At 32.4% G+C, this 13,509-nt stretch overlaps 1 protein-coding gene across 1 annotated transcript in view; it reads right to left on the bottom strand.

The window, feature by feature from the left end:
* The window catches only part of LRP1B (LDL receptor related protein 1B), a 1,792,671-nt gene that overhangs the window by 286,961 nt on the left and 1,492,201 nt on the right, over nucleotides 1-13,509 (bottom strand). Inside the window, exons 47-51 of the mRNA XM_036023545.1 lie at nucleotides 13,029-13,148; nucleotides 5,396-5,509; nucleotides 5,014-5,163; nucleotides 2,216-2,338; nucleotides 738-857 (exon numbers count right to left, since the gene is read on the bottom strand). Of these exons, the coding sequence (XP_035879438.1) occupies nucleotides 738-857; nucleotides 2,216-2,338; nucleotides 5,014-5,163; nucleotides 5,396-5,509; nucleotides 13,029-13,148 (627 nt within the window). The remainder of the gene's footprint in view (nucleotides 1-737; nucleotides 858-2,215; nucleotides 2,339-5,013; nucleotides 5,164-5,395; nucleotides 5,510-13,028; nucleotides 13,149-13,509) is intronic.

Below are 13,509 nucleotides of genomic sequence, written 5' to 3'. Positions count from 1 at the left end.
ATGTATTTATATGTATGTGTATGTATATTTATACACATATATAAACAGATCAGATAGACATAAGTAAATTATAATTGTTCAAGTGTAATAAATTTACATATTATATTCCTTCCTTCTTTTATCCAATAAGAAATTCATTAATTCCATATAAATTGTTTATTTTTTGCAATTATTTAAAAACAATTATGTTGGATGTGCAGTGGACATATACTAGTTAAATGCAGATGCTGAACACTATACTGCTAATTATATAAGGCTAAATTCTAAAGTACATATTAAAATAGCATACAATAGCCTCCTTCCTTACTTCCCATTGACAACAACTCAATAATAATGATTATTATAATGCACACACACATAAACAGCATGTGTGGCTCCTTGGGTATAAATCAGTGTAATACTTTTGGAGGTTAAGCTACAAATACATATTAAGAGACATGAAAACATTTTTGATCATTTGATCCAAATAATTCTAGTTATTAACATGTATTCCGAAAATCACTGAAGACTAGAAATAAATTTTACAAACACCTTCATTGTATCACTATTCAGGAGAAAACCTGAACATTGATAACAACTAGGTTGTCATAAAACAATGAAAGCAACTATATGGAAATGTACATACACATTTCATGTCAAGATAAAGTAGAAAACAAAGCTTTATGCGTCCTCTAGAATGACAGACATATGTATCATGCATCTAAAAACTGAATGAGAACATAAAAGAAACTACTAACCACAAATGCTGTCACTTTCATCCAGTCCATCTCCACAATCATCCTCTCCATCACAAATCCAGTGTTTAGATATACATTTTTGTGTAGAACAAGCAAATTGGTTCCAGGAACAAGAAGAATCTAAAACCAAACAAAAAATATCTGCTGTAGGTGCAAAAGAAAATAAAAAGTGTTTAATGCCATGTTTGGACAGATCTGAGAGTGAGAATGTTCTTCTTTAGACTTTATAAAAACCAACAATTCTATAATAAAGCAAGCCAAATTCCTCTTCTCTATGGCAGCTCCATAATATTTGACAACTGCTTCCCTCTGAGTTGCCAGGTTGTGCAACATTTTTCCTTCAAAATACTTCTCACAGGGTTTGATTTTGAGTTAGTCATTACAATGGTACTCTTTTCTAAGTATATTCCAGATTGTCATTAAAAAAAAAACATGTGGTGAACAAGTATAAAACAAATATCCCAGGTGTGATAGAGCTATTCTTTCTAATTTTAATATATATTTTTGAACAGCTGGTAAAAAATTTACATCTTAGGTGAGTTCGTGACATGGTAGACTCACCAGCATGTATTTTTGTTTTTCAAAATGAGATAACTGAGGTGATTTTAGCTTGATGACAATGCATTCATTTCACACTTATCCATACTTATCGTTCTAATGTTTTAGTTTCTCCTCCTTGAGAAACGTTAAGTCTGAGTAATACCAGCCAAATTCATTGACAGGGTGGCTGGTATGTTACTACCAAAGTATGCATTTGTAATAGTGTACCCTATTTATTTCCAAGGTCAGGTTTATGATTGCTCTCCTGGACCCTCAGCCTATTCCTCTACTCAGCATTCTTATCACCATGAAATATCCAAAAATAAAAACCTTCCATAGTAAAGTCTTCAAAATATAAATTACTGTAAAAATAGGTTTTTATTTTGATTCTATAAATTATTTTAAAGTTTGTGCATTGTTTAAAATGTTTACTTCAATGATTTATGAAAAGAGATATTTATATAACTGAAACCTTAATAACTTAAAGAAGATATGACCATATAATGGCTTCCTCTCCAGAAATTCTTAATCTACATAAACCATTTCTAAAGTTCTCCATTAATCCATAGAAATTTTTAGGAAAATAATAAATAGTCAATTACAGGTTAGAGGAGTATAATGAATAGAGAGAACTAAATTCTTAATTTTCATAGCAGAAGATAAGTATATTTACATATAAAGATAATTAGAAGATGAAGGTATCAGTATATAATTGGAATTGATAGAGGTAATTAAGAAAAATAGAACAGGTTAAAAGGAAAAGTTAGAACAGCTGATTGTTAATCTCTAAGTTTCTATATTCTAAGTATTATTTAATAAAAATAAAAATTGATGTCAAAATCATTAGGAGTATTTTGTATAAAATATCTTTGTAAAGGAACATCAGTATATAAATTACAATATGTTTCATAAAATTAAAGCAAAATATAATGCCTCACCACAGTGTAATTCATCAAGTCCATCTTCACAATCTTTCTGACCATCACATACCCAGGTATTCAAAATGCATCTTCCATTAGGACAATCAAAATAGTTTTCTTCACATTTGTGCTTGCTTTGCACTGTGACAAAATATAAAATGTAATGTCAAATAATTTAATCAATCAGACTTCTAAAATATAGGTGGATAGCAAAATAGTAATAATCCTTGAATTGGAAGGAATAAAGAACTAGAAAAGTTAAAACAAAACTGAGATGTTACCTTCAAGGATGTCAAGGTCATGAAAACTAATGAAAAAGTAAAAAATTAGCACAGACAAAATAAACTAGGCAGATGTAATAATAAAATCCAAAACAGAATGATAATACTAATGGCAAAATAGGTTATATCCAAATGATGTGGAGTTTTAATAATAAAAATACAATAAATAACTGAAATGTGAATAAAATGAGTGAGCTTAAGGTCAACAAATCATTTTGGTAGAAAACATTATTAATTCCCTATTCATAAAAAGTAAATAACATTATAAAAACATTAGTAGATCTTTGTTTAAAAAGTATAGACTTAGTGTTCCTACTGTCCTATAGTATGAGTAGTCTTTGACAAAATTCAAATTAAGTATTCTCTAGCTTAAGGGAAAAAAGTTACAATACAACCTCTAATATTGTTATGCTTTGCAGAAATATCATGAGAATAAATATCTCTACATTAAATTATTTTTGTTAGTCATATATATATATATATATATATATATACATATATATATATATTTCTTAGAATGGAATGCTGTTATTATAACCTCTAAGAATGCATATAAAATATCTGATGTTTTCAGTAGCAGATGTCATATTTTAGACTGACGGGCTTATAGCAAATCAGAAGGTAAACTTGAGAGTATACATACCAATTACTCTATAATGATCCAAAATTACCCCTATTTCATTTTTTTAAATATCAGCTTTGTGGATCTCATTAAAAATAAAAATAATATTTTAGGAAACTTATTATTAAACCAACTAGTGTTGAGTGTGCTTTATGTTTTACTTCATTTCGGATACTGCTTAGACACAGCCTAACTTGTAGGGTGTCCAGCCTCTTGGTGTCTGGGCCACACTGGAAGAAGTGTTGCCTTGACCACATGTTAAATGCACTGTAACATGTAATCATAAAAAAATCTCATAATGTAAGTAAATTTATGATTTTGTGTTGGGCTGCATTCATGGCCACCCTGGGTCACAGGCCATGAGTCAGACACCCCCAGATTCAGACTGACCTATTATTAGACTCCTATCTATCTGTCTGTGGGTCACAGAAGTCTAAGCCAGCATCCCTGTCCTTCTTTCCCAGTATAATCACAATTCTCTATTAATGTTAAAAGTTAACTTTTAAATAATTTATTAATTCTAGAAATATGTAAAGACCATACAAATTAAATACCAAATATATATTTTTTTAAGTAAATCTTTTTTTCCCTAATATTTTATTTATTTATTTTTATAGAGGGAAGGGAGAGAGAGAGAGAGAGAGAGAGACAGAGACATCAGTGTGCTGGGGGTCATGGCCTGCAACCCAGGTATGTACCCTGACTGGGAATCGAACCTGCGACACTTTGGTTCGCAGCCCTTGCTCAATCCACTGAGCTATGCCAGCCAGGGCTATAAATACCAAATATATTTATATACAGATTTATATATTGATATATGTTTTAAAAGTTCTACTATATTTTGCCTTTAAGTTAATATTTAAATTAATCATAATGAGGTAAAGAATTATTGTAGAAAGAACATTGACTTAAGAATGACACCCAATTTCCATGAACCTGAAATAATGTTTCTATATTTTTAATGTTCCATATAATTAAAAATAAAGTAAAAAATATGAAATCCACAGAATAATGTTACTCATGTTGAGGAAAAAAGGAAAAGAAGACTGTTATTGCCAAATCCACCGGTAGATTTTATAAACTATTAAGAATATCAGTTCGTTATAGTAGATTGTGTGCAACTGTGTGTGATTTTGTAAAAAATATCCACAAATATAATTTCTTAAAGTATTTAAAAATTATTAAATATCAGTTAAACATGGGAAAAGTGAGTGTAGCAGTAGGGTAAGAGGAGACAAATAGGAGTATAAGAACACATTTAATAGCTTCCTAAAGCATACCTACTTCCAGTTATAGTCATTTAACACCTTTTTTCTTATTATATATTTTTAAATTTCTTCCTTCAAACACTTAAAAAAATATGGCTATGACCTTTTCATGAAAAGCATTCTTCTAAGAATGCAGATGACACTTTTCAAAGTTTATGTAAACATGGCTAATAGACTAAACACCTGTCTAAACTTGACCCAGTAATGATAACTATGATGTGAACTACCATACAAAGAAGGTGTGTAAGCTGCACCAAACACTCTGATATGACAATGTAAACTGTATAGTAACATTGAGTATAGCCAGTGGTGAAAATATAGTATACCTGTCTTTAGTCTAGAAACAATTTTTTCTCAGTATGTAATACTTCTATGGAAACTTTACAGATTACACATTTTAAGTTTAATCACCAACTTTAAAAGAATTAATGGTGAACTAAAAGAGGAAATCCCTCCAAATAGGGAACATATTTCTTGAGTATCATTTTATTATTCATTAAAAATAATCAAGTGGAATGTTTGGAATATTTAAATTTTAATCTCAATCATTTGATATTAATAATAAAATTAATATGTTTAGCCTGTGCAACTAGCCTCTAAATCTTCAAGGTAAAGCCTGTTTTGTTTTTTTTCCCCTAGAATTACCTGGGCATTTTAATTCATCTGAATAGTCTCCACAGTCGTTAGCCCCATCGCATATCCAGGTTGGCAGAACACACAGTGAGGTAGAATTGCACCTTATGAACCCTGTGGTTTTTACTCCAAGTTTATAGAAGTGTGCACAGTCTGTATTATCTATAAGGAGTAAAAAAAATGAAAAAATGCCCCATAAGCAAAAATTATCAGTCTTCTATGTTGGAGATAAGAGAAGTTAGCCTCATTTGAATAAGTAAATATACAGTCATTCTACACAACAGGGGTTAATTACATATCAGTTCAGGAGGAGGTTCAGTGAAAACTAGGACAGTGTTCTATGTAATGCCACAAATGCCCAGGCATGAACAATGAAAAAGGAGTGGACTCTTACTGCAGTTCTTTTCATCTGAAGCATCTGCACAGTCTATGTTCTGGTTGCACTGCGCTGACCTTGGAATGCACATCCCATCTGTACAATGGAACTCAACAGCAGCACAGGTAGAAACTAGAAAAACAGGTAAATAAATCAATAGATGAAACACAAAATGATTCCTGGCTTTAACATTTTGCTTGTTTTAATTAAATTCATAAATTTTGTTTGATTTTGCTTTTTTTAGCTTTGGGAAGTCAAATGACCCTTTGTCCCAATCCCAAGCTTGGGTTAGATGCCTCATAGGTTTTCCCCTGTCACACAATTCTTCCTTCTGTTGTGGTACTTATAACACTACATTGCAACTGGCTGTTTATGTATCTGCTCTTTCATAGAAACTTCGTGAAAATAAGAATCATGCTTTGTCTGCCATGATAATACCAGTTCAGGACTAGGACAACCTATAAAAAGATTAAATGTTGCTTCACATTCTCTCTTCTTTCAATTTCAAAAGTACAAAGTTATGACACTAAGCAAATACCTGATTGAGAGCATACAGGGAAATTCCAATCTGGTTGCTAAGAAGGTGTGTAATATTCCCTGCTATGACAAAGAGAGACAGACAGACAGACAGACAGACACAGTCTGAGAGGGAGAAGCCCCTGAGAATTTACTTTAGAACTCAAATAGTATTCAGTACTGCTAGAAAGTCATCCATGCTACATTATACTCCTTTATATGGTTATATCATTAACATTTGGCATAGGAAATATGGATGCTTCATGCTAAGAAACATAAATGTGGTATTACTTGTCTCTATTTTTGGAAAGTATGGCTTTTCAAGTCCTTGCTAGGCTTAGAGTAAAAATCAGTTTCAATATGTTACTGTCATTATATATACTTTGTACAGAATACTTTATTCTTATTCATACATTTCTTTCTACTTTGCTTACACATTCATTACCATATAATGGTTTCTAGCAATATGTTGTGAACAGGTGCATAGCATGCTATGTGAGTTAGATTAACTTAGGTGAGATTTTTATTTCAAATTTAAACCTCCACTGGTTGATTATGTTAATGTACAACCTGAAGCACTCTTTGATTAAGCTACTTTCACTAGTGTTGACATCTTTAAAACCCTATTTAATTATAAATAGAAATTATATCAATTGTAAATGGTTGAAGTGCTATCTTAAATATGCAAATTTTATTCAGGGGATTGTATCTCATTTGTACTTCACAATGCAGTGCTCTTATTGTATTTAATTGTCTTGCAATTCTATCATTATTTGTGTTTAAATGATGATTAGAATAAATGTTTTATTTATAATTTGCAATTATAATTGCTTCACTGTTTTCTTTATTAAAAATAACATCTTATCACATGAAACAAATGATGCTATTATGAGTAGATAAATATACTGCTCCAAACAGGAAAAAAATATTTTTTATTTATGTCTAAAAAAGCAACATCTCCTCCATATTCCTTTCTATTAGGTTTCACATTAAATATTTTTCAATGGGAACAGTAGATGAAATATATAATATAGAAAATAATCATAATAAGCATTTACATTTTGTTTCTGACTCTGCAATCTATCAGCAGTCTCTTACTAAGAGGTTGTGTTCCAAAAAATTCCTACAGTCTTTATTTAGAAGACAGAAATTATTTCTTCATGAAACAATAATGAAGATAGTGGTAATATTCCTAGACCAGTGTACAAAGATTCATCTTATAATATACTTGAAGTTCTACCTTATACTTGTAGTTAAGAATTTAGGATGCCAGAAATATTCCAATGGAGACTATCACAACCCATTTTGGCAAGTCCACCAGCCTCGAAGCTCCCACAAACAATCTCTGTGTGTGACAGGGAAACAATCTGACCAGATCTGGCGGCAGGCAGAGAGTAGTGAGGCAAATTATGACTCATGAACCTGGAGGTAGCATTTCAGACTGTTAAGAGGACTGTTGATTCAGGGACTTCACAGTAGTGGAGTCTCAAAAATAGAGCAAAGAATTAATTTTAAGATGAAGAAAATGTAGAGCAAGTAGAACACAATCTTGGGAGGAACTGTAGGAAGACAAAAGATATAAGGATAGACACTCTGAAGAGATGAAAAGAAACTGTAAATTTGAAGTTGAGAAGATTGGTTAGGAAATAGTATTTAAAAGACAGGCACAGGATGATAAATAAGGTAGGGGTCAGGAGAACTGAGTAGAGCGTAGAATATTTGTAGGAGGAATTTTTCTCTCCTTTTCCCAGTCAAAAATAAACTATGAATTTTGGTCATGAAGCCTAGGAGTGTTTGAGATGTGCGATTAGGAACAAAACACCCCTTTACCTTTATCCTGTCTCTGCATAGTCCACAACTTGGTAGAGTTTGGGAACCATGAGAGGGTTAAATAGGGTGATAAGTAGCAATGAAATTAGACATATTAAGTGATTGAAAAATTCATAAGTAGCAGGGGCAAAATAATTGTGGGAGTTAACATTGCCAGCATTTGTAGGCCAGGAAGACAAGTCCTGTGATGGAAAACATCCCTGGGAATTGTAGGAACTTTATGAAATAAATAAGCAAATGTCTCTTCCAAAACCCCTTCCTTGCTGTTCCCCTCAACTACATTTCCTTGCATGTGGTTTTGATTAGTCAAGCTTAGACATTTTTTTTTTCACCCTTAGGGTGAATTTTGAGGGAGGAAGGAGCTGGAATATCTAAATTATCAAGTGAATGTGAAAGCTTTCTGAAAATTTTTCCTCAGGCTAAAAGTCCTGAAAAAAGAGAAAGAAAAATATTATATATAATGTAGTCCAAATAAAGATAAGCCAAATAAGAAATACTAGATTTTTCCCTCTAGGCAGTCCAAAAGAAACAAGTAAGCCTACAAAATGTGAGTGAAAACATTAGGGCCACACCAGAGTAGCAATAAGATATTACAAAGACCACCTGAGAGGGACTGTGGGTCAAAAGTAGTAGCAAGAGAGAGAGTAAAACCACGCTCCCCCCTGCCAGCCCGTACTTCCTTAATTTCCATATTTCATCCACTTTTGTTTATTCATGTTACTTAAAGTATTTAATGAGATTGGAAAGACATAAAATCAATTAGTCTTACTGTGGTTCTTAGGACACTTCTTACAAATAACCTAACACAATGTTTTCTCTTTCAGCGCCTCTTCCCAGCCTGTGCAAAAGTAAACAGACAAGGGGGAGCGTTACATTTGCTGTTATGTCTCTTCTGTTTAATTTCAAATCACATAGATTTATTATTTGGTTCTAAGTGTATGCACACCCAGAGAAATGATGGTTTGTGAAATCTTTGAAGTTTTTTTAAATGAAATTATTTAAAAAACACCAGTCTCCTCTCCTTTAGGTTTCCTCAGAAGTATTTGGCTCTCCAGTCCCCATAAAGGTGTTCATGTACTTCCCAAGGGAAGTCTTTATATTTATCTTAACAGGGAGGAAAGGAGGGATTTTGTCATCTCCCAAAAAGTATTCACTCGACCTCTCACACAACCAGAAAAGGAACATAAAATGACAAACTTTCTGAACATCTTCTCAGATCTCCCAGATTGCTTACTATCTAAAGCTCTCAGTCATGAAAAGCAACTGTGAAGGCGAAGTAATTAAAAAATTATGAGGATTTGGGGTTTTGCTTTTCATTCAAAGAAGAAGAAACCAAAGATAATTCCTTATAACATCCATTCCACTCTGTAAATAAATTAGCTGCTTTATTGAAAAAATTAGTCATATTAAATTCTATTAACATGTAAGCTAAAAAAAACAAACTTAATAGTACTTCAAAAAATTTATAAATGAATCCATTATAGCCTCTCTCCATAGCCTATCAAAATTTCCCTGGGTATATTGATATTTTTATTGTATAAAAATTTAATTTTTATATTTTACTTACATTTAAAAATAATAGGTGGTTTGTATATGAATGTGCATAGATGTACAACAAAACACTGCATCCCCATGTGTCACTGACCATGAAAATAGACAAGTAACAGAAGATAAGGCTTTGAAAGAGAATTACTTGTCCAGTCTCTAAGCCCTTATGTGCTCCTTTTTCTTCGTAATCTTTTAGGTGATATAAGTGTGCGTGTGTCTGATGGATCCACATCTGAATCACTGCTTTATAAGATAACCTGGCTTATGGAAAATGGACCCAGGGAAGTCTGTCTCCCATGATATCAAATGTGCTCACAGGGATGCTGTGTGAATAAACTTAACATGAGAGAAAAGTCAAATTTAAAAGATGCAACTATGATAAGTTATTTTTCATCTAAAAAATTGCCCACTTATTTATCTTAAAGGTGCTAGTGCACTTGCTTAAATCTGTTAATTTCTAGTAAGTAATTGTATTGAGTTTCCAAGAGCATTTTTAATTTCAAGTGTCCTATAACACACAGGAAGAAGATCAAGGAATAAAATTTTGTTTTGGTTGTCTTTTAAGATGTTATACTTTTCCCTATTTTTATCACAAAAGTTTTGATGGAAACATACTAATGCAGTTGTTCTGTGACCAAGTATATCATTGAGATAGTTATAACACAGAAATCAGAGTTTAGACTAAAAGAGGGAAAGTAACATTTCAAGTTATTTGCATTGTTATTCAACACTTCTTATTGATGTCACTAGGCAGAAAAGAAAAGCTGTCTATATATTCTAGAAAATTTACTGATGCGAAAAACCACATAAGAATTTAGTAAATACCTACCATGTACTAGGGACTATATTTCATAAACCCAAAAACACTAATTTATTTACCACTTCTGAAAGAAAAAATCATTTTTCCAAGAAAACCAATAATAACTTATTAAATTCCCACAGCTCCTTTTATGAATTTTGTTTTAAAATATACTTGTATTTATTGTTCAGTTACTTCACATTCCAGATCAATACTTTTGCCTTTATCCTAGCTTAATGTCTATTATATTCTCCTCTCCTGCTTACAAACAGTTTATAACAGAGGTGCAATTTTGCATCTCCTACTTTCCCTTCCTCCTTTTTCCCCAAATGTGTATCCATTTCCCTGCATTTACTCCCAGTATTTTTAACAATTTAGCATTTTTAAACTTTTATAGGTAATATGAAATAATAGTTGATTTATATGAATGTACTTGGCTCTTCCTAAAATATGATGTCAACCTTAGATGGTAAACTACTCAAATGTTTGACCAAATTCATACAGATGTCAGAGAAATTTTCCAACACTTTCCTGGTTACAAAATAATTTGTGTATAGTTTGCTCACTTTTTCAATTTTTCATAGCCTTCTTATTACATATATACATCATACTTTTCTTTGACCACCCATCTTTTCCAAAAAAGAGTCTGTATTCACTGTCTTTACTCCTTCATCATACAGTTTCTGCTATGACCTAATGTAGTCTGGCTTTTCTTTACCTTTCCATTGAATTTGCTCTCATGAAGATAAGTGATTTTCTCCACTTTGCCACTACGATGTGCACTACAGTCTATGCCTGCTCTCTTGACATGTTTGTACCACTGTATAATGCTAACTGACCCTGCTGTCTTAAAACATAAATAAATAAATTCTTTTAAAAATCTTCCGTAAATCCTGAGATCTACTTCTCCTTTTTTATATTATTGCATTTAATTTTTAAATTCAATGGGCAATTTTCTTGCACTTCCTTAAAACAATGATTACTCCATACATTCTCTGAGCTTTCTCTCTTTAATGAGCCCCAAATCAATACATCTGGTCTAAATCGGCTACCTGAGCTTCAGGTCCATCAGCATGTTCACAGGTGCTCCAAGCTCAGAGCAAACTACCCGTATTTTTTTATTGTTGTTCAAGTACAGTTGTCTCCATTTCCCTCCTACCTCTCTTCCCACCCCAGCCATCCCCACTTCCTACCCTTAATCCTACCCCTGTTTGGTTTTTTCCATGTGTCCTTTATACATGTTCCTGAAAACCCTTCCCTGTTTCCCTCCCATTATCCCCTTCCAGAGGCAAACTACCCTTATTGTCTCATTCCTGTCTCATACAAAAGGCCTACAAAAATAAATTTTGAAAAATAACAAAAGCATATAAAAATTTTAAAACAGACAAAAAAGTCCACAAGTTTCTTTTATGTTTTCCCATGCTTTCTCTTTGTTTATCATCCAAGAAGACCTGTTATGCTACCTTTTAAAATGCTATTATCCTTAGCTTGTGGTGCTACAATAGCCTCTTGTTTTGTCTTTCTTATCTCAGTTTTATAGTTTTCATTCACACAATCATGTAACTATTCTGTTTTTTCTTTAAATGTGAATTTAAATCTATTGGGCCTGTTTTAAACCTTCAGTTATTTTCTGTAACTACAAAATCAGGTTTAATTGCCTTAAAGTTATTTAACCTGGCACCAAAAACACATTCACACCCTGCCTTCTAACTCGCCTCATTTTTTTGGTTACCTCACTCTAATATGAAACCTGCATCTAACCATAACAAATTACTTGCATTTTTAAATATTAATCCCTCTACTAAGAATTTTCTTCTGCTTTGATCATTCCATTGTATTTATAGTTTGACAGTTTAAATTTAATCTAGACTAAAAATCTTTCAAGATACTCCCAAGCACCACCCCCCAAAAAAAGTTACAATCAAAGCAACTTATATACATCTTTACCCGTTTAAATGACTGTCTTTCATTTAGAGTTTGAATTCCTTCAGAACAGGATCTCAACCTATTAACTTTATGTATCAGTCAATAAATTTTATCCAGTAATATGTATTTAATGAATAGAAATATTTTTAAAAGGAAACTAGTTTGGAAAGATCTATTGAGTCCAGATTTTAGGAGACCTTATATCTTAGAATAAAAAACTTGTCATTGATTCTGCAAGCAATGAAACTTAGTGTTTCTTTATCACGCCAGTGATTTAAAAAAGAAAAGGCAAGTGTTTACATAGCTCTTCCTATATGCCAGGTTGTATTCTAAGTTGCCTGAATATTAATGTAGTCAATTAGTTGTCTTCTCTTGGAGTTTGAAAAGCTGAGGTACAGGTTGGTTAAGTATCTTATCCAAGGTCACATAGCCAGTATTGGGCTGGAATTCTTTCACAAGGAGTCTGGCTTGCTGAACAGTCCCTCAGCTGGCACCGTGGGAAAAGGTTAGATGTGTTATTATGACTAACAGCACTGGGATGCACTAGAAATAGTAGAAGCAGGGAAACTATTTAAAGGGCTTCTCAGTTAATCCAGGCTCAAAGTAGATTGAAAGGGAAGATATTCCAAAGAATTGGAAGATTCGTTGATGACTGGATATGTGAGTGAAAAAAATTGGTGGAAAGAGAAATCAAGGATAACACCAAGGGTTCCTGTCCAGTCATTAAGAAAATGATGAATTAAGAAATAAAGAGGAACATTTCAGAGAAATAAATTTGTTATTACACATTCCAGTAGAAATGTCCAATAAACAGGGAGGTAAACTGAAGAGGTGAGAAATGACAAGAGTTTTAAAATGAGAAAAATAACAGAAACCAGAAACAGTAATACACTCATAGGCATAATTTTCAATGAACTCTAATAACCACCCTGCCTAAGCATGCTCCATAAATATTAGTAAATGTGGCATAGTTCTCTAAGGAAACTATTAATGTGGTAATAATATTCATAGCCTAATGCAACATATATTTACCTTTACATTCTAATTCATCAGAGTTGTCTCCACAGTCATTTTCCCCATCACACAACTTGCTGTGAGGGATGCAGCGACGATTGTAGCAGGACTTGAAACCTCTTCGACAGCTTCGGTTTTCTTATAAATAAAAATCCAAACACATAATTGAAGGTCTTATAGAAAACTTTTTAGAAAGAAAATCATCAGCAAGATCTCATTTATAGTGATGGGATTGTGGATCTATAAAAGAAGTGCTGAGCACTTTCGAAGATCTAGATCAGAATCTTTATGCATTGCCAAGTAGTTAATTCATAAAGAACCTTTTTGAAGAAGTATTTTAACTTCAGTGATTCATACTTGAAGACCTCTTCAAATTATACCCTCATTATTGTTTCTGGCCTTTCAATCAGCACAGAAATAAACAAATAACACATATTCTGAAGGAATAAATCTCTCCCCTCTAATGTCATAAAGACATTCTACTCTTACCTCCTATTTC

The sequence above is a fragment of the Phyllostomus discolor genome, chromosome 4, assembly GCF_004126475.2.
Source record: "Phyllostomus discolor isolate MPI-MPIP mPhyDis1 chromosome 4, mPhyDis1.pri.v3, whole genome shotgun sequence".
In the NCBI taxonomy this organism is placed as follows: Eukaryota; Metazoa; Chordata; class Mammalia; order Chiroptera; family Phyllostomidae; genus Phyllostomus; species Phyllostomus discolor.
Note: the sequence above shows the minus strand (reverse complement) of the source record. Positions and strands in the feature narration are given on the sequence as shown.